This window comes from Varroa destructor, unplaced genomic scaffold (genome assembly GCF_002443255.2).
Source record: "Varroa destructor unplaced genomic scaffold, Vdes_3.0 BEIS01000005.1, whole genome shotgun sequence".
In the NCBI taxonomy this organism is placed as follows: Eukaryota; Metazoa; Arthropoda; class Arachnida; order Mesostigmata; family Varroidae; genus Varroa; species Varroa destructor.
This window is the reverse complement of record NW_019211458.1, coordinates 23,230,525-23,257,341: the sequence shown is the minus strand read 5'-3', so window position 1 is coordinate 23,257,341 and position 26,817 is coordinate 23,230,525. Positions and strand designations below refer to the sequence as shown.

Genomic DNA, 26,817 nt, shown 5'->3' with positions numbered 1-26,817 from the left:
TTGAGCCACTGACGTAAAACCTGGCCGATACTCAAAGATAAAAATATTAGCAAAAACCGTTAAACCTAAGATACAGAATACTGTTGTGATGCTTAGAAACGTGAGGCGAATTGCGAAGAAGGGGCACTGCTCCGGAGCGGGCGTTACGTTTTCTTGCAGAGAATCGTTAATCACTAGAGTCGTACTCCATATGCAACTCTCAAATTTTGCTGCCGCCCCATCTGACATTCTCTGTACTTAAGTTTGGTCGCACAGCTTCGAAAAATTGTAGCGGTCAATTATTTCATGCTTGACAGACACAGTATGCTAATGCTTTCGACAGGTGCAGCCAGGTTACGGGTCCATTTCTCTAACTGTAAACATGTTCTGCATTCGTAGGACGGAAAACCCAAGTGAAACGTATCTCTTATCCATGTCTTTTTAATCAAAATAATTTTCAGTACCAGTAAAATGGCCAGGATATTGTATCGTTGTGAATCGTGGCTCAATCGTGCAAATGGCTAAAGGTCTTGTGTCAAACAATAGACCTGACTTTTATGACATTTCGCATCACTCGTAGTTTTCTTAGTAGTAGTTGCTACATCTATTGGTAACGTCGTTTTCCTATAGATTCATATGGCCGACGAGTTTGCAAATGTTGTATCGAGAAAAGCATTTCACAGAAGTTATAGACAATAAGTAAGGAAACTAGAACATCTGATGTATGAAATGGGAGACGCTAGCTGGGGTAAATGTCTCAATAGCGACGATCCTTTTCAAGCTACTAGAATCTAAGTAGCATCGACTACGTCATGCTAACTATCGGGAAATATTGTTCTTATAAAATACTGATAATAATAATCTTTTAAACAGTATGTCGCCAGTAAGTTTTATGTAAAAATTGATTAGAAGACTATGAATATATAAAAACAGAATCCGAAGAAGTTGTATACTGATCCAAGCAATTTGAAAAAAATAGGCAAACAATATATATATATATATCCATGGGTATATATACCCGTGGACGAAATATGTTTATACGTATAATCAAACATACTGACGTACTTTTTTAAAATGTTATACTACATAATTTGTGTAACTACTAGGTAACTACTTTACCTTCAAAGGTAATTCGTTCCATGAGAGTATGTTTAAGAAAAAGAAGTTCGCTGTTTGTATAGAAACTGTTACATTACGCCGCTATTTACTGGAAAAAAGGCAGCATGCGGTTGTACATTGGCTGTATGTACAGAAGCGTTCAGTATCATTTGGTCTGGTCAGTGGGTTCAATTAGAAGTATTTGATTCAGCATTGACAGGGGAGAAAGGGGTGTAGTTTACAGCAAAATGAGCAAAACCATAAACCGATATATTTCAATTGACATTTATCCAGCTAACCTTATACGAACCATTGAGTCAGCCTTAAGCTGTCAATCAGGCGAATGATTTATAACTATAGCCCGCTTAGTTGATTTGTTGACAACGATATCGATTTTTTCGTTTAAACTCAAATCAATTTGGGTCATCCGTGTCAGTTTCCTAACAGGAATGGCAGCTTGACTCGTAGGGAATTTAACTATACCGAAGCCATCTGGGTATTAGGCTAGTCAGCGATGATAGTCCTTTCGTCAAACAAAACAGTATAAATTCTGTCAACAATACCCACGTAAAAGCAACCTGCTCATAGAGAAGGGTTCGCTTTCTATGTACTATACAAGTTTCATTTTAACTGTCAATCATAATAACTCAACGCAATAACCTAGATACTTGCTTCGTAGACTAGATCATTTTAAATGTTTTCGCCTGTCAGATATAAAAGGTTTATACATTAATTTTCGACAGTTTACTTAGTTTGTACCTAAAAAGACGAAAAATTTAATTCGAATCAACTATAGGCTGCTATACAAAGTATTTTGTTATTTATTCCGAATATAATTTATTCCAACCAATAATATTTGGCCTCAGATAGCATTTTTTTCACCACTCGCAGCCGGAAAGGCTTCATCCAAACATTGTAACTATGGCTTGGTCTTTATTTTTGCCATATTACGAGTACTGTTATGTCTCGGAATAATTTCGAAGCTAGATTTCTAGGAGGCTTATTATTTAATCGAAGGCGCTGACTTGGTGCTATCTACAAACCGAGATTTGGATTGCCGCCGTTAAAACATACACGTGTAGCTCTTAATGTTTCATACGATTTCTAAGAAAAAGCTTATGCACTATATTTCATAATTTTAAGCGTGTTAGTTATGATTTGCTATGAGGAAAGTTGGAAACAGAAAATCAACTGCGTTTACGTTCCCACGTTATATTTATTTATGCGTATATAAAACATAATCATTAGTGAGAGACACCCACACACGTCTTTGAAATACTAATACAAGGCTCTGACTTGGCCGGTATGGTGGATTTTTGCAGGACGATAAACATTTCCCGTCTATATTAGTATTCAATAACTGGGACGCTTGCATTGACGCTTACTAAAAGCTAGCAAAACCCTTCTAAAGTAAAAATTCTGCATATTTGTAGAACAAACTGATGGTTTTCAAATCACTGGTTAACACATAAATGGCTAGAACTATTTATCGAACCCAGTGTTCTCCGAGTTTCAGTGCGGTTTTTTCCACAACAGAATTGTCTGCATCCAGATATAATATAGAAACGAATAAAAATTGTACTGCAGAAGAAAGAATACCGGTAGTAGCCTTATTCATTCGCACTTTGGTCGTGACTTATGATACGAATGCGGTCAGGGCACTAGAGTCGTTAACGTATCCGTCAAATATACGGCGTACGCGCAATTGTCCGTCGTTATTTTTTATTATTAGGAGAACTTTATCAATACGACAGACGGATCACTCGGCAGACGAGTACCTCGTAGTCTGTGTAGCAAATTTCCTGACCGGCGTACGGAATGTAACAGCAATGATGAGATGGCTGAACCTTGCCAATCGTCAGAGAACCTTCGTGGCGAGCACGGCCTATGTACAAAGGTTCACCCGTCCCGGTGGCTCCGCCCTGAACAGCTCCAGTGGGAAGACGACCATCACTAGCGGGCTCCCAGGCGAACTCAGACTCTGACTGGGCTACAAGGATCTGTAAGTGAAAACAATAAGCAAAAACGCAATTGGTAAAATGATTTGATAATGTCAAAATAATAATAAATTAGTATTACTTTGGTGCTACTGCTTAATCTCTTTCAATGAAGTCGTCAAGTGTGAACTGAAAAAATAAAGTGAAGTTATCATAACGATGCGAAAATGATGTAAGTTCTGACGTAAGAATGATTTATTATTAGTTGTTTTTGTTTTAATGCTTTAAGGCGAAACGAGCTTTTTTTTTCTGAAACGACTCAATTATGACACGATATGCACCACTGCAAAATTAAGCTATTTACTTATAAGTATATGTATGTCTTATAATAAAGAACCTCCAATAACTGAATTACATCAAAGTCTCTTTCCTCAAAAGAGCACTGAAACTACATAATGGCCCGAAGTCGCCTCGCATAATTCCTAGCGAGGACCTATGTCGTTGCTTCGAGTTCCCAGCAATGGAAGTTTCTAAGGCCAACCATAGGAGCCAAGAGCGAAGAAAAAGGTTTGTGGTTATTGATGGTGTCTTCTTTGCTTTGAGTGCGGCGGAGAACAACTAGCGGAAGATACAAACCCACTAAAAAGAGGCGTCGTCAGTTACTCTGTCGTGCATGAGTTCCACCATAAACGTTGCAGGAATGAGGGTATTCACGAAAAGACGATACATATAGATGCAGGGAAACTTATGATACATCATTGCCCTTCAGTATCATCTTTAGAGTACATGGCAAATCTGTCAGATTAATTTTTCAAATTCAACAATGTAACACAGTGTTCTAGTGGCTCCCTACACTTGTTCTGATCTTGGGATAGTGTGCTGTTGGTCTCTGTATATGGGGTGTTTACTATTTTATATGTAGAGATTTACTACCAGCAAAGGTGACTAAATAAGGTTTGATTTGATAACATAGCTAACCATGCATTAGACTAAAGAGACAGTCAACTGAATCAATGGGCGTTACGAGTTCGCGTGATAACCTATACATAGTGTTTAGGATTGAAAAATGTCGATGAAATAGCAATGCTTTACATAGGCAGTTTGCGATAAGACCGACCGGCTTACAGCGAATTCTAATGGGCGTCAAGACATGGTAAATCACTAAATGGGTTTAAAAACTTCTTGTTTATGCTGACAATATGCATGGTGTTATACATTAGGGCTATAAAGATAACATACAGGGCGGGGCACGTTCATGCCGAAGTTCATACGCACCATTCATACCTTGGAAAAATACACTAGATAGGATATAATCATTACGTCTTATACGATTTGTGTCGGCAGAATATGCATGACGCATGGAATACTGCCTCAGTTATAAAATATTTATAAATCAAAAATGTCTTTATGGGTCAACGGTTAAGCTAGGAAGCGAATCTGTGCGAGTGGTAGTAACTAATAACAATATTCTAATCTACATCCGTCCATCGAACTGGGGGACGCGCGTGAATTATAGTGCTGGAAGGTAGTAATTGGGGTGGTAGCCCTTAATATGCCTCCCTAAGCGTCTCCGCTAGTCGATTCTAAGGGATTTGTCACGGCTTTGCATTGACATACAACGAGACCAATGAAAACCTTTTTAATGAAGTTTTTTGACATATTAAAATATCGTCGAAAACGACTTTAGACTTCGGTCGAATAGCTAGATGTCAAATATACTTAGTTGACTAGATTTCTTTTAGACCAGCTTCAATCCGACATTCGCTCCGATTTTTCAGACGGATGTTGTTCCTTCTTTAAAATGTGGTAACGCCCTATGTGAAAGACAGTGGTCTAAAAGAGCCCAATGTCTAAGTGGTCGTTGTGAGGCTACTTAATTTACTAGTTTATCAAACTAGAACTGAAAAATAGAATAGCTATAACAATAAAACATGCCAGCTAAACCCCAACCAATATATGATTGATGTACGATGATTTCCGGCAGCATAATTGCCCTGTCAAATGTATGCACCTCATATTGTCCGTAACGGTTCTCCTCACCGCCCCAAGGCACGTAGCAACACTGGTGAGATGGTACAACTTTGCCGGGAATGATATCCTCATCGTGTTTTGAACGACCAATGTACAGAGTTTCGCCCGTTGAATCATTTCCACCGTAAACGGCGTGCAGGGGGATGTGTGAGCCACTGGTGGGCACCCACTGGCACAAGGCGCGGTAGGTGCGGGCTGTCAAGGAAAACAAGGCATAGTTTTTTGTCAGATTTTCACCAGACATTATCCTCTTTGTCAGAAACAACCCGCAAGACTGGCTGTTGTTTGGCCCAGTGGAAATGAACACTTATTATCAAATGCAAAGCTGAATAAATATTCGAAACATATCGTCGTAATTATTCTGACTTGCAAGCCACTCGATTTGCTTGTTAGGTATTCTGCTTAGTTTATATTTTTCAGTTTGTTTAGTTTGCGAACTACTTAATAAATCAGTAGTCGCTGAATGTACATTAGTATTAATAATACGTTGTGCTTGCATTATGAATGATTTCTGGCGGAGTGTAAATATTTACAGATTAGAAGAGATGCTCTGACAATAATCATACAATATTCCAGTGGAACCGGTTGATTTCTTTCCTTTATGGAGTTATTGATGGATAGAAGAATCCACATAGCTGAATCGCTTTACAGCAAAAAGGAAGAAAAAATACGCTTCTGGGCTAGGCATGCAACGAATGAAGAGCTGCTTCATTCTGACGGACCACCGAACTTCATGTGTTCACTTACATGGAGCAGTCGTTGCACTCGATGAAAGAGCTGGCACTAATAGCCTATAAACTTTTCCCGTAATTTCATTGCTACTCTACTGATCAAAGGAATTCTCAGCCATCTTGACAGCCTAGTAGATGGTCAAGGCATAGTTTTACGACAAATCTTGCGCAAGTCTCCCCTAAGACTTATGCCACGATGTCTGCAATACGCTTCCTCATATTATCTTTTCTTCTTTTACTTATAAACATCGTGCAGTATTTAGGCGTCGTGCAAGTGATTCCGCCACTTTGGTCGCCTTTTCCTAGAGACTTGCGTTTCTTTTTTATGTAAATATAAAATAGGCTGTTCTCACTGTCGCACAACTATCTTTCCAAACTTTTACGTAGTCATGTTATTAACTCAGAAATCATATTTTTAAAATCGCAAGTTGCAAAAAATGTATCGATGTTCTACGGAGGCATACCTCATAACATAAAGGTGTGTAGCATATAAGGATTGCAGTTATATGCTACACACCTACTTGTTTCCGACATACGAGCTATACTGAACGATAACATTGCGTTTATCCGTTATAGGTAAATATTTTTACATGCGTGTAAACTACTGACCTATGAATTTATTTTGTCTCTTCGTTTTCTGTTACGCGCCAGCTGTATACGTCCGTGTTTAGAACTGCTGGACAATGTCAAAATGTGATTAAGCTACGACTTAACTCCATACGGCATACATTACATATTTTACATAAAAGAAGCAATAATTATCTTTTGTTATATATTATAATTATATTATTATTATATATTAAGATATTATTATTATAATTATATATTAAGGTATATATGCACATAGACTTTTTTAGCAAAAATCTATGTGTATATAGAAGCTAAATTCTGACTTACGTCCGCAGTACGTCATCATACGGTTTTTGAATCGACAGTGCTCACGTACGTGTTGCTGGGAACGACTACAAGTTCGTATATAAGAACTCTAGTGAACGAGAGGCGAACAATCCGCGTGCCTTACAAGTTGGTTCGCATATCGATAACAGCGCCAGCCGACAAAGTTGGCTGAACTACGTCCAAGCCTAAACAATGACAAACATGTCAAAGCTGAGTGAATATATTCCCTTGCCGCAGATATCGTGACTCATTAGCTTGCCAACACGTCGTATAGCCTTGTTGACTGTACGTTCAACGATCGTTTCTAGCCAGCTAGAGCTTTGTCAACGTTGTCGATAGCGCTGCTCCACCGTATCTCCATCAGTGGAGCCGCTTTCCATCAGTAAAAAGTGTCGACGGTGACTTAAAGTAGGTTTTTGTTGAGAGAGGCCGCTAGCGTTTATCATCATCATGATGCTATTGTTCCCCAGTGGCGGCCACCAACAACATGCTAGATGGGGAAAAACGGACTGGGGTAATGCCAAGACGGCTTTACCGACCAGCCTATAGCGTTTTTTGTACGTCAGGTTGTGACGTTAAGGCTCGGTCGGTAGTGCAATGTACGCAAAAGTATTCCCTTATGTCGCGTACGAAAAAAAACACGGAAAGAAGGCTATCATACGCCAAATTTGGATAGAACGGCAGACTGGAAGAAGAATAGCTATCAATGATGCAATGAGTGGACGCCGAACGACCTCGCTACAGATAAGTTGCAGGTCGCCGTTTAGTATTCGAGTAAATCTTCTGATTTACTTAATGGAACTATTATGAATATGGATATTCGTTACCTCTGTATGCGAACAGGGTCGACGATTACCTATTTCGTTAAAGATGACACATAACGGTAACAAACGATAAATATTCAAACGCAACAATTATTAAACTCGATGTATTCGTCTAAAACAGTCATTTTAGTGTTCGCTATCTTATAGGATCCCTTTTTTTCGTAAACGTGGATAGGCTTTTGGGGGGAAGCAAACTCCTAAAATGAGTACAACTAGAATGTCCCGTACAAACGTATTTTGTCATATCACAGTTGGTAAGTGAGAGATAATCACTTCTTAACCCCTAATTTCGAGCGGATACTCTTTGACTTGACACACTTACATACTTTGTCTGTCTATTGCGTTACTGCACAAGCCAACAACGCTTGAGAGATATTTTGTTATATTTTTACGGAATGACAGTTGGTCGAACATATCAGGCTGTTTTTGTCCTGCAAATCTACGGTACAATATGACGAGTCTCGACGTCTCAATATTCATATATAAATCAATTATTTTCGGGTTCAAAGGGCAACAATGAACAGGACTTGTATTATGGTTAACTTCAGTTGATTTAACTAATGTAGAGTCATTTAAATAAATCAGTTAACGTCCTTCGAACATGGTACGGGCTTTTGCCTGGATAAAGAAACATCTGTCAATGTTTCTTTATCCAGGCAATTCAAGTAAGGCAATCCGAACCCATAAATTGCCCCATTAACAAGAAAACATCGGCTGTACTTTGTTGATCGCCACACTTTATTACTCTGTCGGATTCGTTTTAGCCCTCTCCTACTAAACTCGCTGAGAGTGTCTACCTAATAGAAATAGCCATGCTTTTTTTCTATTTCCATTGTGTTATACGATAAACATATTTACAAACAAATCCATATTCACCTATGCGGCATAGATGTAGTTTTCCCTGATTAGGTCGCCATTTCGGAATTCTCAAATCTCCGATTCTCTGTAAATTTCTTTAATTAATATTTATAGATCGAACACACTGAATCAAACCGATTCGATCTATAATAGCATATCGCGTAACTCACAAAATGCACGTGGTACCATAACATTACCATTGTTACAGAAACGCTTACCATAGAACCGTAACTAAGTAGTTGCAATATAAATCGGTATCGTCTGCCAGAGCTTGGCTACATAGCCCACATGTCTAACGAACAATCTGCTATTTTCTAGTGCTGACTGAAGAAATCCGTTTTTGTTTAATTGGGAAACGTTGGGCTGTAGTCAAACATTGAGCTCGATAAAGCGATTTCTATAGCGAACGTCATTGTATAGCGACATTTACAGCGAAAACTAGTTTGCCGTACAGTATACAAGAACCTGATTAAATTCTTTAGAAAGAATATGATTCTTCATCTGAAGTGGAAGGCTCTGAATAAGTCCATATTCCATTTGGAACTGCATTAGGTAAAAAGCTAATTTTTGTCTCTTTCTTTTCATCCATAGCTTCAAGTTTGGGATTATGTCCTAGATTCTGGTTCCCGCGTTATTACTCGTCTGACATTGCTTCCACCTAGAGATGTGACCATACTCCTTGCCTCTCCTTTGGTGTCACATCGCAAAGAAATAAACCTGACAAAATAAGTGCTGTCTACCTGCTGACGGTACGATGTATTTGGAATACTTTGAGCACTAGTGTCATTCGAGCCTTGTCAAATAACTTGTTCGTTAGGTTTTCTGTTGCAGGCAGTTTTGTCCACGCTTCGAGAGCTATGGATTCAGCCACTGGAATGAGGAGTCTTTGTTGGCCTTTGCGCGAACCCTTAATGTTAGGCATCATGTTTGGTAGGTCTACCGAGATTTTTTCCACCCTAGCTGCTGCGTAACGCATGTGTGCCGATCCTTCATGTTCTGGTCGAGGATGACCCCCCAGGTGCTACTGTAGGCAGTGCTTTGGTTTTCTCCCCTTCCCTGGTGACGTTCAGCTGTGTGCATTACTTCCTTTAAATACCCTTCCGACTTGGTCGGTGCTTAGGTCCTATTTCCTTAAGCCATTTGACCTTTTTGATGGATGTTTGATTTATGCGCATCTGTAATTCTTCCGAGGAACGGGTAGTGGCTGTGACTGCTAAGTCATCAGCATAGGTCACGAGCTTTACTCCCAGCGGCAAATCATCAAGTATAAGTAACTCGTCATGAGCGATATCCCAGAGGGAAGTTCGAGTACGGAGCTCTTGGAAAACTTTGCTATCACGTCGAACGAAGGTCCTTATTGGTGATTGTTCGATTTTTCAGGCAGCTGGAAACTATGCTTATTAAATAAATGAAACGTTCTCTTTACCAATGATGTCGAAGAACGTCCTTTAAGATAAATCGTTAAAGTATGTTTTATATCCAACCTGACTGCATAGAAAAGCTGTTATGAATGTCCTCTTCTCCTGACTTTGGCCAAATGTATAGCAAGGTACTCTTAGTTTGTGGCCAAAAACATATTTTACATTCGGCTTTGCAGTAAGGTGAAGATCACTGAATATGTTAATATAATTTTTTTTGTATTGTATACTATCTGTGCATACTAACTGCATAATTATATATATATATATATATATATATATATATATATATATATATATATATATATATATGAAAATAGCTTAAGAAATATATTAAGCTCGCTAAAGAAAGGCAGTGTAAAGACTGTCCGGTCTACATTTGCTAAAGAGGAAAAGTCGCTCAGTTAGCGCATAGTGACAGTTAACCAATCAGCGTCATCAGTGTGTTCGGTATGTATGCCAGTGGTAGCGTGGCCGAGTGGTCTAAGGCGCTGGTTTTAGGCACCAGTCTCTAGGGGCGTGGGTTCGAATCCCACCGCTGCCAAAGTTTTTTCTTACTCTTTAAAGCTAATGAAGGAGGTAACCTAGAAAACCCATTGCATCATTCGATATAGTCGAGAGTTGCAAGATGTAAACGATTCAATTTATCTAATATGATTTCTTTCAATCTTGTGCTTTTCTTATAAACCACGATAAACGCTAACTAAGGGTAAAATTTTTTGCCATTTCGAAAATATTTAATCCTAAAGAATCCTAAAGCAGAACATTCATTAAAATAGGGTCTTAAGCTAAATACCAAAACGTGACAACCTATTTTTTTATGAGCGATAGTTATGATATGTGTTTATGAATTGGTTAATGAAGGGTGAAAAAGGCGTAACTGGTCAGTATAAGTATCAGAATGTCAAAAATTTTTAGCGTACTTGTGAGAAAATCGCTAGCCATCTTTTTTGACAAATATCAAAATGTGCGTATGCGTTGTTATCTACAGTATACAGATCGGGTAAAACGTAAGGTTAAATAACAAATATAGTTTAATTGAAAACACACAATGTTAGACAACAAGAACAACAACATCATTTTTAGTTAGGACCAGCAGGAGTTAGTTATATAATCATTTTTGTGTAACCATCACGTGAGCATTATTCAAGCACGTGTAAAAAAGATCTAATCATAAGTAAATCTGCTTGGATAATAATATTCCCCCCATCGAACACATAACCGCAAGTTCTATGCCGCACCTGCTCTTTTTCAACGTTCAACAAAGTGCGAAGGCAGAAAAAAAACTGGGCTGGGCCGCTGACTTTCTGCAAGTCGTTTTTAAAATTAATGATGGTACAATAATGAAGGTGCCACATAACATTACGAGAGTGTATCTCTTTAAGGGATCTGGACGTAGCTATACAATCGTTGCTGCAGGTTTTATAGATTTAAAATATCTTTTCTCCAAATCAAATCATAGAGTCAAAGTCAGAGATTGTGAAATGATAACACGAAAACAGTGGCGGTACCGGTTTACGCAAAATTTAGCATTTCGTCGAGTATCTGTCAAATAGATTTGAATAAATGACTCCATTAAAAGTTGAAAAAGATATTGCCTTGCCAAAATAAGGATTTGGCCAGGACATAAGGCATCCGTTTGAGGACTGAATTGTTGAATTTTTTTTATACTAATGAGAGCAGTTCTAAGTGGAAAACTTTATTTTACACATTTAATGTTACATCTAGCTGTGTAAAGCCGGGCTTTATTTGGAACTTTCTATCGAAAAGTTTTCCCTCGTTGATTTTGCTTGAATTGCTTAAGATATTAATGTCATTTTTTGAGATCCAAAGATTAGAAATTAGTGATTATTTATCAAACGTATCTGGAATTACGTTAACTGCATGTACTTTATATGCCAGACCCCGAAACTAAACTTACGAACCATTTGACTGGTACCGCAATATTGTTTAAATGACCATCTGTACAAAATACATTCTATTTTACAAAGACTTTCGGGCTTAGTACGGTGCATTTGAAAATGTCAAATTACCTTATTTCTAATCGAGATCAGAATTAATATGCCATTTGTAAGTAGAATTAATAACTAACGGCAAGTTTTACATGGCTTTGGTTTCACACATGGCGCACGTTGTTGTATCTCTTACCCTAATTGGTGGTAACAATAGATCTATAGGACAGCGCTGAGTTAAGCGTGACAGAGAAAACACCCAACTGGCCTGTTTGAAGCAGCACAATTCCGAATATTGTAAAATCTGCATGTTTCAATAAAAAGTCAGCTTCAATTAGCAAATATGCCCCAAGCTGGCTGTAACGGATAATCAAATTTCTACACATGGACCACTGTAGGAATGGGCTATATTATTCATATATCGAGCAACAAATTCTATGTTCATATATTCTCGGAATCAAAACATGGCACAACTATTTGTACAAGTTATAGCATCACACGTTATACATAAAATATTTTGTCTACGAAGCATCTTAATAATGTGCTATAACTTCGGTTCCTACTTGCAATAATATAACAACTGCAAACTAATCTACGTAAAAGGTCTTATGTTTCCTTTCACTGCAAACGTTCAAAAGTATAGTTGTTGTGATATTGGATAACGATAGACTATTAATTTCCAAGCTTCAACAAAAATTTAAGTTGGTATTATGGGTCATCCCTATTCGATTGTGGTTTTTAAATCTTCAGCTGTCGTCGATTTTCTTCTCAAGTCGATTCTATCTTCAGGGTATCCCTGCAGCAAAAAGTCCATTGGCGTCAGCTTTGGGAAATTGACGGGGTACCCTATGAATTTCTTTGTTTAGCCCATCTGTTCGGAAAATTCCTATCAAAATATGCCCTTACCCCTTATGCCTCTTATTAGAAATACGATTCGCCTTTCTTATTAAGGTCTTACTCAAGCAGATTTTTGCAGTAAGTTCCAACTGTTCGGCATCAGTCTCTGTACTGTCAAAAAAATGATCCAATAGATCCTTTGCTTGAAATGCCGTATGACTCTTGATAAATTTATATAATACTCCTCTAAGACTGTCTCACAGTGGATTTACGGTTGCCCAGTAAATGCAATTATATACATTAATTGTGCTATTTAATTTGATTATAGCCGCACCGCTCTAAACAATCTTCCCCGAAAGCTGTATATCATATTTATATTTTTAAGCTACTCGTCGTTTTTTTTTTATTTACATTTTATTTACAATATGGCGGACATTTGCTTACGAATGAGTTGTCATGTACATATTTTTTTGGTGTTTTGTTAAAGTTTTGCAGTGTTTGTTTTTAGCATAAATATTCTTGATCTTCCAGAACATTCCCAATGAACATTCTAAATAATTGCATTCTTTTTCAAGCGATATTATCTCTGTAGTTCTGCTATATTTTTCTAGTTTCAATAGATTTTACTCGCTCAAATCTTAATTTTGGCTTACTTATATGCAACTAGTTACAATCTGAAAAGAAAGTTATAATTCGTTAAATAATGTATAGATTTTTTTGAATACACTTTGAAAAATTGAAATCAACATACATCAGAAAAACAAAGGGGCAATTTTCGTGTATTGATTTTCCGTTCGTGATCTTCATTTGCTGAATGTCAAATGTTATCTATAGCTAAAAGGCTCGAGTCATGATACTTCTGTATATACATAAGTGTTGGAACTCTAAAAAAAATAGTGTATCTTATACTAACACATAACACTTATATATTAGCGAAGAAACAAATAAAAACCGATATTACTTTCTAAGTAAACCTGCATGTTTGTGTTTATACATGCATAGTATGAATTCGCAATTGATAATAAAAACGATCGTAATAGTAATAATGGCATTTAGTTCCTTTCAGGATTTGAGAAGTCTGTACGCCCGTGCGAAGAAATTTCCTACAAACGTAGAGCTCACAAAATTGGTAAAACTACATATAGCGTGTCTTCGATATAACGAATACCAAATGGATTATTTATTTTAATTCATGTAAGCGGAAAATGTATAAGCTATTGATATTAACTTGGACAGAGAGTTATGCATCAGACGCTGGGCGTCACTTTTCTATGGCTACATTGTCCCAAGCAGACTGTACGGTGTATTCGTATAATCAAATATGGGACAGCATTCACTGGTTTCGCTACAGAGTTGTTGTGAAGGTACCTTAAGATATGCGAATTTTTTTAAACGGTTTTCGAAAAATGAAGATCGCATATTAAGTATGGTGGTTTCAAATAATACCACATATACGTATATATACATTAGCATAATTCGAAAATCAGCAAACCTACTATTTTTCCCGATGTAAAGCTCTAAGTCATTTAGGGGTATTTGTTCATTATCAAGACAACACATGTTCTTACCAAGGTACACCAAATTGTGATATAAACTTATGTTAAGAACTTATTCAAAATAATTTGTTCTCCATAGCTGCACGTAGATTTATGCACGTAGACCTTGCTTTTAACATATTTAGAGCTTGCATAAATTACCAGAATAGTCCGGTGATTGTCGCACTGCATTTCTGCGAAGGCAGGGTATATTTTTTCACTACAAAACAGATAGATATTAGCTGTATAAAAATAAAGTATATCTTTATGGGTAACAATATCCTATCAAATTATCTATTTTAACAAAGAATACTGACTTTATACTATTTTGTGTAAATAACCTTTAATTAGGTCGATGAACTATGCAAATTATGTAGACCTATCCCTCATTATTTGATTGATAGCGTACTTTAGTGCGTTCTAGCCATTTTCGTTTCTGTTATTCTAAGAACTATATGAAGCCCAAAAGCTGTACGCAAGTGTCCCATGGGTAAGAAGGAAAGGATAGACTATGTAATTTTCAAAAGTGCCCTTCTTCTTTAGGTAATTACTCGTTCTATTGCATAAAATGTACGACTATAATGTAATAAAAAAATACCCTTAAATTGTTCATTTATACGTGCACTGAGCTATCAAAGTAATTAAATTCTTATGAAGTTGATTTGTGTTCTAAAAAAGCTATTGAGAGTATATGTTAAGCTAAACTATGCAGTGGAATGACACATCATCTAACAGAGGAACACAACAAAACTCTAAGCATGTTGTCCTATTTATTATAATTAATAGAGTATAATGTATTTAACGGGTTTCATAAAAAGTTTATTATAACATGAACTGTCTAGACTGCAAAATCTAGAAATAAAAAAGTATTTTATAAAGAAAACAATAAAGGAGGTTCGCTTATATAGAATATGTCATTGTATCGTAACTAAAATTTAGCACAATACCTTGTCATGTATTTTTTTTTTCGAAAATTTTATTCTGTTTGAGTAAAACACGGAGTGTGAGTAGGTGCTCGTATGCATAGGTGAATTTATATGAGCTTAATAGCTAGAATATATTTTTTGTATTTTATTTCAGAGCTCATTCAAAATGCGTTTACATTTTGCCATTATTGTTACGGTTGGCTGCTTCTTTCGTCGATCATTTCGAGCTGGTGACAATATCAGCATTGGCCTCAATACAATCCCATACAGCTAATCGGGCACGTGGCTTCCTCTCTTCGTCCAACTCGTCGACCCATGTCTGTAACTGAAAATGTTTATGAATTTTTTGAAAATAGCCAACTAAAAAATAGCAGCATCTTCTTTGCCATTATCTCATTGTAGGTTTTACTGTTGTTACATATACTATGCATACTTATTCGTATACGAATGTTGAACTTAAAATCGATATTGAAAAGAGCGTTAGAAAATGCTTAAGAAAATGAGTTATTTTATTTGATGTTTCGTCTCTGTCGAGTTTCAACATATTGCACTTTCTATGTAAACTAATGTATATTTTGATAGAATTAAGGACAGCTATGCTATGTTTTGGGGCATGTGCAGACAGTTAAACATTGTGTTACTGACATCTGCTCGATTTGTTTATATAGATAGAGAGGTTATGCAACTTTGTGAAAGGTTAATTCAAGTTTCCAATTGATGGGTATATGGCAGTCGTGTGGTTATGAAGTCGAGCACGCACATGCCGCTAGTTTTGTCATAGTGTGTCAACAACCTTAGAAACCGGAAGTTGTACGGCTTTCCAGACCGAGAACCGTCATGAATAATTTTCCTGTAATATATTTTTAATATAATAGGCAATATATAGAACTTTTAAGGTAATATATAGAACTTACCAGCATAGTGCCATCATCATTGTTATTTTTACAAACCAGTTTAAGCCCCTCGGCCACGGATAGACCTCCGAAGAGTTCCTTAATAGTTGAGGCAAACTCCGTTGCGAACTAGAAGTTAATCGGTACAAACCGCGGTTCATATTTGTAATAATGACTGTTTCATATATAGTACACATCGAGACGAGATGCTTATTAAGATATGTATAGGCTCCGGTTTGTGGATCCTGGCGACTTAATTGTAGTTGTTGCTTCAACTATAACCAAGACACTTCGTTACCTTATGGATGTTTGTATTTCTTGAAATGATTACGATGGAAAAAAGAATGGACAGTAAAAACAAGATAATACCAATGGTCTCTATGTTTCGAGTTTAAACTACGGTATCGCCATTATGCCTTCCATCACACGGCTGGCAATGAGATGCGTTTATGCCCAGGTTCAAATCTAGAGCGCAACGTGTCGCTAGGATTAATGGAAAAAATATTGACTATGCATAACCTAAGGCGAAAAAAATCGCCTCCGTACAACGAAACGTTGCAGCGGATTCTAGACAAAATTATATGTGCAGCTCAAAACGTCCAGGCTTTAATTCATTATCTACACATTAACAGGCCGTGTTTCCATAATAAATGTCATATTTAATATTATTGTCTGATTTAAGCCATGAAGAAATCATTTAAAAAAAATTAAAGAAGAAAAAGGTCTCAATTCGTAATTCAAGAGCAACATTGATGATTTTCGAAGGTATGTCTTATTTGGCGAAACTCAAGCGAGTGATTTTTCTTTTTTCGGCTAGAATCATCAAATAATAGGAATCAGCAGTAGAAACATGATGATTTCATAGACTTTCAGTATTTTTCTATAAAAATGTCATACAATTAAGTAGGAAAAAATAATATACTTTCAGTCTCCGGCATTACTATCGTATACTTCTGAACATTGTCATATGCAAGTTATGCGCATGTTTATTGCGTCACAAGATAGATAATATTTTCTAAAGGATACGTCCACAAAGTCTTACATTAGCCGCTAGTGACAAGATGAAGTCAGGCTCGGGTTCTAATAATAGAAACAATGTTTTAATGCCTCGTTGTTTTTTCGCATTCACCTTCCAGGATGTCGTGAAAACGAAAGGCTCTAGATCTCATAAACGCTCGTATTGCTAGTAATCATAGAAAATTAGGCTAGTTGAATGTTGTACTTAGGTTAACATTAATCAATAACACAGTATTTTATAAGGACACTCACCTCTGAAGGTAGTTTGGCCAAAAAACAATCAACCAACACCGTTAATGGCTCCAGGCTGTAAACTGATGAAGAAAGCGGTTTAGACCTTCGATGTGTCAACGCAGATTCTATAGGACTGAGGTGAAATTGCTCGTAAAATGGTTTATGGACAAGTGGAAACATTTTATGGAACTTGCGGGTCAGCCAAACTGATTGCACGTCTCTACCTTATCCAGGACAAACAAAAATAATGATTTAACTCTGCATAGACATAAGCTTTTGCTGTATTTATAATGTAAGCAAAAATACCTATTCCAGAACAGCAGCTCCTATGTTGTCACTTATAGGCCCAAACCTTTACGCCTGCTGTATCTGAACAATTGATATTGTACGTTCCTAAGACAAGCCTGCTTTACTGTTCGACGTAGGGCAAAGACATTTAGATCTTAATCAAGTGTAGTTCATGCAAATCAAATTTTTTTGCAGGAAACGCACCCTAATAGCGATCGGTACCTATTTGAGATAGATGGTTTTTCAAATCTGACTTACTGTACTTGTTTTCTACCTACCGCAAAAATTGAAGTCGGGCTCGTTTTTTTTTTATAGTCGATGTCCTGTGCAACGGCACATTGCAAAAGCAATACACTAAACAGTAAAATTCTTGACTTCATGGTGGTTAAGTCACAACTACTACCAACTAAACAAGCTAATGATGCTCAAGAAGGTGAGGCTTTTATAAAGCTGAACGTAAATATGTCAAAGTGATGTTTTAATTGAAATGTTTACACAAGCCTCGATTCAGTTATTTGTTAAATCAATAAAAAATATTTGATGGACTGTTTCGTTTCAACAAAAGCGTGAATTTAGACGATCAGAAAATGTTATCGTTATCTAATTTCGAAATTACGAAAAATTGTTATCCTTCACAACTCAAATATAAAAAACAGAATTAAAAAAAACTATACCTAATCTAATTGATCTAATTAGTTCACGTAGAACGTAAATGCGTCAGTTGCAAATTTCTGTAGAGCATATGATCTTACATATTTCTTTCATAGAAATCTTCGTTCCCCTGGCTTTCGAAGTAGTTTTTATTTATAAACAGACTTAAATTTATTAATCCTGCAAATGCAATCTGGCATTAAATTATATTAGGTAAATCAGCTCAATTAACAAGCCTGTTAACACAAATATCGTCAAGAAAAACATGGTCACTAGACTATGGCTCTCTAATACTGATAAGCACTGATGCTGGCGACAAAAATCGTGAGGTTTTAGTCGAGGTGATAGCCTAAGAGAGGCCATTATAAATAAATAGACTTGGCATAAATCTTGGGTTGCACTATATACTCTAATTTTGCTTTTCAGACTAGAGGCTTGCATACCCACGTTAGTCGCCTGCGCACAACAAAAATAGTACGTTTATTAAAACGTGCAAGAGGTCGATAAATAGGTGACTGTGGCTGAACACCCGTCGCTGAATTCGCAATCGTGGAGAAATTCCTATAGCGCGTAATACCATAGGAATTGGTGTTGGATTTATATAAGTTTGTTATTTATTTCATAAGTTACAAGTTTGTATTAAAGTTACCTTGATTGTATCAAGGGATATCCCCTTGGTAGCACACTGAAGAACATATTCACCCGCTAAATTTAGAAATACGTAATAATCTAAATTTGAGTTCGGACGTATACACACTTCGTTTCATGCGGGGTGCCAGCCGTCTAGAATAGCACCGGGCGTAAAATATGGAAAATATATTCTATCAAGTCATAAAAGGCTGGCTGTTACAAACACTTCATTCATTTACTAGCTCTAATCGTGGTCCTTTGCTACGATTACGGTACAAGTCACGCTATTCGAATGTACGTATCTCGATGGTCATGAATAATCTTTTATAACAGTGTATGCAAACACTTCGGTTATAGGTTTGCGCCACGACCGTTTTCGTCTTTTCGGTGCGCTTTTGTATTTTCTAGAATATTTTTAGAACCAACTGAGATATGTTACTACATTGAAGTAGTATATGCAATCTGCTACGGTTTATTAGTTCTGATGCACATTGAAGATATAAGCCAGCTCTATCTATTTCGCATCTCAGTGTAGCTTTGCGAACAACTTGAATCTCTGAAAAGCCGAACTTCCAAGAACCATCGTTTTTTTTGTTGTACCAATTAATATATAATTTAGAATTTAGTTACCAAGCGTCTGAAAATTATATCAGCCAAATATGATGTATTTGTCTTGTCTTATATATACATATATATAAATCGAGATCCGACTCAGATGTAATTGCAACTACGTAGTCAAATATGTCACTAAGTTAAGTACAGAAATGGTCACATCATTGAAAGTGTATTGACTGGGTTTACTGTGAGAAGATAAATTCATACCGTTCTAGATTCATGTTGTCAATGGGGTATCGCACAGGCGCAGCACCCGGCGCCCATTGAAATAATGGGCGATTGCCGACATTGCCACAAGGACCATACAGTTCGTAGCCTGTGAGGTGAATCCCAGAAATATCGAAGGTAAACTCTTATAAGTACTGCCCAGTCCTGAACTATTGTGACAAGCTGTATTGCCATTGATTTACCTGCACTGGTCCATATAAAAAGGCGGTCTAAATGCTAAGTAACGACGACTTGCTCGATCAAAATGTCTTCTTGAAGTACTCGACCTAGACGCGCTTGTGCTGCCGGCCGATAGTTATCGAGTTAACTTTTAAAAAAAAAGTCACAAGCCAAACCATTCTGACACTGTCTGTTATTATTATGCACAAGGCCTGCCAGGAAAGTAAACAATGCTCTTATAAGGACAGGAAATTTTACTTGGGCTGGAATCATATTTAACGGGAAGTTTTCTAAGCTTCTAAATGATAAGATCAACGAAGACAATTAACGATTGATCCTCACAGTTACTTACAATGAAGCTCTCGCATTTAGTGAAGTACCAGAGGCACAGTAAAAGCATTTAAAGGAGTGTCAATGTACTTCAGTGTTTACCAGATCATCAGAAATTAGGGAATTATCATTGAAATTTAAAGAAACTCGGAATACATACGCTTCGGTTTGTTGTGGAGCCCAACTGTCCGATCTAATGCTGAATCGTGGTATTGTACTTGAGACACGAGACATCTATTTGTTTAGAATACAGACGGAAAGAACGTTTTTAGTTAACAAGATCTGAAATATTAATGTATTGGTGCAGTTTCATGCATAGCATCAACTGGTTAGTTTTTAGGAGGAGCAAAAGTTGAGATGAAATGAGAGAGCTGAAGATACCGTCAACTATTCACAGTATATAGTCCAATTAACCTAAGACAATGCAGCCTTGATCAATACCTAGTCACATTTATAAAAGTATATGCCTCGTTCGGCATCGGCAGCCTTTTCTAAGTCAGCGATTGTTTCGAATAAAACCGCGTTGCGGATCAGGCAGACCTGGTGAATCAATTACAGATAAACTGTCTTTACATGAGAGTAGTAATACTACTTGAAATTCTAAAACTGTTCTGTTCTCGCTACCCTGGATGAACGAATTACATTTTAAATACCTGAAAAAATTTATTGGTAACATAGAAATTAATATATATGATGGTTTCCTCAGAAGAAGTGACCTTGCCCTCAGTCGACGATAAGTCACTATCAGAAGGTCAAAGATCGATAATTTTTGAAAAATCCTTGATTTTCTTGGCTTATAACGAAGCATGACTACCATTAAGGAACAGAACGTAATACGCACTATGTTATCATAAAAGTAGATTGGATTAAGTCTCATCCCGCACGAACAAAATTTTAAAGTCTTCTTAGCAAATTCATGTCAAAGCACCACCTTTTTTTAAGCCGCAATCTCGTTGCAGGATACAAAGACGATTATCAACGATCGTATCATCCTATGTCAGTAACATGATCACGTAAGCAAACCTCTGCAATCATTATGGTATCGAGACCGCGAAGAAGGCCCTAATTGCCCATGTCCTTACATGTCGAAAGTTTAGCCTTGGCTGTGTACATCAAGAGGCATATTAAAACATTTCGTCTAACTGGCGATAGTGATCTTCCTGGCACACTCGATGACGTTTAACCGAACGTATCTAGAAAGTCTCAAACCATCTTAATGGTTCTCGTTCTTTCGTTACCGAATTTTTCGTTAACAATGCTCTTCTTTCTCAACCTGGATCTCGAGAATGAAGATGCGCCTAGTGTTGGATGATGGAAGTAAAAATATCTTCGTAAAGGCTGTAATTAAACGACGAAGGAATTTGCAAGGTTGGCACTTGCTAGTTTATTAGGTTCATGATTCCGCCGTCCTATCTGCTGCGACTTCCGTCGATAAATATGTCGAATTTTCGTTTCTTTCTGGGAAGAAAAGGCGTCTGTAAAGGTCTGTTTGCCATATTAATACGGTCTAGGTACCGGAAAGTTGATTTGTATGCAAACATATGATGTCGGTAAGTTTAACATGCAGTGTAACTTCAGCATCTATGTCTGTCACGGAATCTAGGTAAGTGTCGACTAGCTTTGTTAAGCAACAGTAGTAAACTGACTTTTTTTTTTAATTATTCAAATAATCAGACTGTTTAGAGTATTATGCGTAGCCCTCGGCGCGTTTATTTTTTATTAAGTTAAACTTATTTGATGTTATTGGAGAAGATTTTGGCATTTTTGATTCTGAATACTTCTCATATTTCGGGACTGGGCAATTTACTCAAGCCTAGAACCATGCCACATTGACTGGAATATAGATGGAAGGAAAATCATTGACTTCGGATTTGATCCATCTCTAGCTCAACAGATGGGCTAAGGCCACAAGCCGTGTTTTGATTCCGCGTTTTTACTCGGCAATTCCTGATGACCCAACACAGTGTTTTGTAGATACCTGAGCATTATAGCGTTATATTATCATAGCGTCTGAGCGTTATAGTATTTGCATGCGCAAGGACCAACAATGGCAATATGATGCAGCATACAATAAAGTACAAAAAAATTCACATACAAAGAACATACATCTTGTTTATTAGTTATACTGCCATCGCAAGTGAAACATTCTGGACCGCTTTTCATAAGTAGCTATTCACTTATTTTCGACGCAAAGCTCCAACGACTCGTCGCCCGCACTATACCCCTCGCGGGCTGCGGGCCCCCTGCCGTGCGCTGATCGGCAGGCTTCAACCTCAAAAGGTATATAATACCGATATATACAACGAGTTTCTGTTATTCAATCCATGGCCTGCTCGGGTCAAATCCCTTCAATGTCAGTTCGCCCAGCTGATCCTCGCTATTCCCTTGCTGTTGTCACATAACCATATTCTATACACGCAAAAGAGTTAACGGCAGACTAGAACAGTATAGCCCATAGACTGTTATCTTGTTGGTGTGCTACAACCTAAACGAAATGAGCCCCGTTCCCTCCGCTGTCCCTGTCGTCGCCATCACTGCGGCTGATAGACTTCATTCATATCGCGGATGATTGATCCGCTTCGATGCTAAGGCTCCCGAGGAGAGCAGCGTAAGGACCCAACAAGAACAACGCCAGACACAACTATATACAATAAAACATGGTTACTGTACTAGCAGCACCGTAGCAAATAAGCCACCAGCCTGCGGCACCATCGGAAATGAGCTCCGAGGGTTGAAGAAAATTTTGAGGTGTATCAGGGGGTAAGCGGGGCTGCGGGAAGAAATACAATATATTATTTATTAAGGAAAATTGCTTTGTGGTAGTAAAGATTCTCAAAATCGCTACAGAATCGCTGTTCTCGAGATTGTGACGCGACAACGATTGACAATTGGTGAACATAGAAATAAAAAGAAAATGAAAGAAAAAGTTTTAGGTTACGCTCTGAAGGCTGCCTTTGCCACTGTTGCCACCAACATTGAGTTTCGAATAGGGAAAGAAGGAGAACAGACCGGGAGGGAATTCCTGTGTTACTTGAAGGTTGGAAACGTAACCGCTGGAACTGGTCGCTAATTGAGTGACTTGAGAGACCGCCGTATGCCAGCGGTAGGAAACAAAACAACATTTAAGAGAGCAGATAACCCAAGGTCAAAAGAGAAGAAAAACATACAAGAGATGACTTATAATTTTAAGGGGTTTCCTATGACAATGAGATGTGTTGCATATATGGTGCCAACATTTATGTAATTTTCTACAGCTCTCGAGAGATTAAGAAGACTAACTGACAACCGGTGAGGCGGATCAGTGAGGTCAACTTACCGAAGAATATATCGCAAAAAGAGTTGAAAAGCAACGAGGACGGTGTTTCGAAAAACATTGTCGCTTTTGACATATATTATTTTTCTAATTCACCTCCTGCATGGGGCTGGCCTATATTTCGGTGAACGAAGCAACCTCAATGCAGGCTATTATTATTGACGAATTTAGCAGTTTGGCATTCACCTTAAGTACATAAGTTATAGGCGTTATTTACACTAAGCTGACGCAAAGAGTCCAACGAGAAAATAGAAAACAAGCTATCATTTGAATAGGACTTAGCTTACAGGGGGGTTTACTAATAGACATTGAAAGATCAGCAATGTAGGACAACTGTAAAAGTAGCAAGACTTACCTGCATTTAGTGGTACGAGGATAATAAATTATTTTGTTGGAACATAAAAAGGAGTAATAAATAAAAAGAAAATTGAATAGGGCCAAGCAATTACAGACCAACTATTGAGTATGAGTTTTTGGTTTTACGTCTATTGTTTCAAATACACACCATAATATAGCATGCTTTCGCTGGTCAAAGAAAAATAATCAAAGATCAATAACCTGATTTGACATTAAAAATATTTTATCTACAATAAATCAAATTGTATTTATTAATTTTTGCTGGTGGTAATCCGAACTTCATACTTACAGATCAACAACTCAGTATCCCAATACTAGGGAGAGTATTTAAACTACTGTGCGTCGTGTGGGTTATAGAGCAGATTTAAAAGATTAGCCAAATGTCCTTAAGCTCCAAAGGGTAACTAGCCGTATGCTCCTAGATTTACCGTGAGGTTTGTGAAAACCCGATTTTTTGCAAAATCTACGGTGGAATTCATATATGGCAAACCGAGTGATGACATGCCCGTTTAGCTAGTGTATCCCTTTCCATTATTTGTTGTTCTTCATTGCCCAAAACAAAAAAATCCCCATCGATCTCTACGAATTTTTGCTCCCAGCTTCCAAGGTTGGTCTCGAAGATTTCCGTTACTGGGAGCTTACGGCGACAACATAGATCCTCGGACAGCCTTGTTGGCCAGGAAATCCGCAAAACGATTTCGGGTTATTATGCATGATCACAGTGACCTTTTGAGGAAGAGGGCTTGACTGCGATTCAGTTATTTGGGGTTCACCACTGTAAGATTCTTCCAAATGACGCGCATTTCATATGCTGCGATCAGAGCTACCCTGAGGTCGAACAAGCTGAAAGTGGTTATGAGAAATAGGCAATAAGGCAACTTCTTTCATGTTTCGGCGACGTGCGCAGTGACACTCGTGAGGTTATTGGAGATGAGTAATCCCAAGTACGGAAATTCGTTAATATATACAAGAGGCGATTAGCGTATACAGTGGCCGCTTTCCTGTCTTCCCCTTTAAACGTTATTGCCTCCGTTTTTGTTAGAACACAATCGGTCCCAAATCTCTGACTACCGGTTGAACCCAAGCTAGAGCCTAGTGCACGTGAAACCCATTCGACCCGCATATCACAAAATCGCATGCAAGATGACTTAGTCCTCTTAAACGTTTTACTTGATCCGAAAGGTTCTTTAGGAAGAAGAATAACAGGGGGTTTAGGTTGTCTCCCTAAGCTAGGCTGCTTGTCTAGATGAAAAGCCAAAATTCGGCCATTTCGTGGTCGATGGTATCTCTGTTCTTCAGAAGTATCGAAACAAAAAGGCTAAGCACATTCGCAGGAACAGCCACCTTGGCCGGCGCGAACATAGCACTGTTCTGGTCCTCATGGGGAAGACTGTCTTCAAGTTAACGAACACTGCGTATAACGAGCTGCTTCGCGTGACTAATATTCTCTTGACGTTGACCATTAGGATCCTGCACACCATTCCTGCGGAGCATTCTCTCTAGAACCCATTGCGCTCCGTCGAGACGGCGTGTATACTTTCCAAGTAGCTCTTCAGCCTTTTAGCCAGCAAACCAGAAAGCAGCTTATAATAAAAGCCTTTATTTCGCTATTCCCCACAATGACGACAGCGCTTTCACCCGTTTACTAATAGAGTAGCATGTCTCCACTGGGCTGGGAGTCTATCAGTATGTAGTGATTTATTAAACAGTGCCGTCCAGCACAGTGCCAGCACAACGGCGCATTCAGGGTGTCCGTTGCTGCCTTTATCCGAGTCCGTGACGTTCTTAGTGCGTAGGTTTTCTAGACCTTATATAAGTATCCGTACTGTTGAAAAATATCGCGTTGTATTGAGACCCCCCACTTCTTAGACTACGTCGAAAATTGACGTTGCGCGCAGTATCGTATTCATTTCCGTGAACTTACCGATCATAATAAGGACAGAACGATGTGGTTTTCTTTACATTTGCCTCGCAATTTTAGTTAGCCGGTTCAATGTCGTACTCAGAAAAGAAGTATCCTTAAGTTGATAGTTTCGTACTAGTTTCTTGCTGGCGGGTTTGAAACCCTTGTGAAGATTAGAAGAACTGCAGAATGAAGTATAACGAAACAAAACAAGAACTAATAGAACATCTGCATCATCAGAAAGCTGCACGGCTTTTTTTTGTGGCAAATTTGTGTAAACAGTGCTATGAGAAGGTACGACTGAAGTTTAATCGTCCAATTATAAAAACGGAGGTCGCAGTTTTTTTTTTTTTTTTTTATTATAGAGCCATAAACAGACTGTCAACGTTACTTCTAACACGCTTTACGCGATGTCTGAAGCCACTGTAATGATTTAGATAGACAGTTCTGTTGAAGATGTTGAAAAAAGTAATTCAAAATTTTTCGCACTTGTATTATATATGAAATGAACTATACATATATTTAAGCTTATTTTAACGCACCGTGTTACCTGAGTCGACAGTATTCGTTATAAATTAACGAAATAACAACTATGATAACAAAAATGTTATGGTGATATGGACTAGTGGTCCCAAAAACAGCGCATTGCTTCTGCTAAACAAATAGTAAGTTAGTAATAAAAAAAAAAATTAAATTGTGTTATAGTCATCGTATAGGCATATCTATATAGTGGAACTGTGACATCTCTTTAGTCAACATTTGGATAAAGTAAATCGTAATATGAAGCACAAAAAGATGTTTTTTTTACAGAAGTAAAGGGTACAAAGGGAGATGTACATCTGAACTAAAAATTGCATGAAATAATAAACAAAATTTTATAAAAACGATAAATAATGAAAGAAAGCCTAAACGCAGATATTCCTTAAAGCGGACGCGTTACTCAAACACATCTAAGTGAACGAAAGCCTAAATAAATGCAAGAATGTCAGAAACTGATATTTGTCAATATGGCTCTGGGTTCCAATCGCTTTGAGAAAAATAAGACAACAAAAATAGGACAGGGTGTACCTCAGGTCAAAAATTTACTATAAAATACTATATGATATCGCTTATTGCCGTGGTCGTACACTCTACTATTTTATTGAACTTAACACGAAGGTTACGAACTTAACAGAA

At 37.6% G+C, this 26,817-nt stretch overlaps 1 protein-coding gene, 1 long non-coding RNA gene and 1 other non-coding gene across 3 annotated transcripts; 1 reads left to right on the top strand and 2 right to left on the bottom strand.

Moving 5' to 3' along the window:
• Positions 1-2,273: 2,273 nt before the first annotated feature.
• LOC111251569 (pfs47 receptor-like) lies at positions 2,274-7,025 on the bottom strand. The gene is made up of 3 exons (XM_022808243.2): positions 6,674-7,025; positions 5,026-5,240; positions 2,274-3,077 (listed from the first exon to the last, which is right to left on the bottom strand). Exons 1-3 carry the CDS (start codon positions 6,690-6,692, stop codon positions 2,820-2,822), a joined length of 492 nt encoding a protein of 163 aa, XP_022663978.1. The 5' UTR covers positions 6,693-7,025; the 3' UTR covers positions 2,274-2,819.
• A 3,212-nt stretch (positions 7,026-10,237) lies between these two features.
• Positions 10,238-10,317, top strand: TRNAL-UAG (transfer RNA leucine (anticodon UAG)). The gene has a single exon. It is a non-coding gene; the product is annotated as a tRNA-Leu (tRNA).
• Positions 10,318-15,053: 4,736 nt separating this feature from the next.
• Positions 15,054-17,887, bottom strand: LOC111251194 (uncharacterized). Its single transcript, XR_002673662.2, has 4 exons — positions 17,734-17,887; positions 17,186-17,247; positions 15,938-16,045; positions 15,054-15,348 (listed from the first exon to the last, which is right to left on the bottom strand). It is a non-coding gene; the product is annotated as an uncharacterized LOC111251194 (long non-coding RNA).
• Between the last annotated feature and the right edge of the window lie 8,930 nt (positions 17,888-26,817).

Excerpts from the sequence above, each read along its gene's own strand:
- LOC111251569 (XM_022808243.2), bottom strand. Across the intron at positions 3,078-5,025 it reads ACCGTTACGGACAATATGAG|ATCCTTGTAGCCCAGTCAGA; the intron begins GTGCATACATTT and ends TTTCACTTACAG.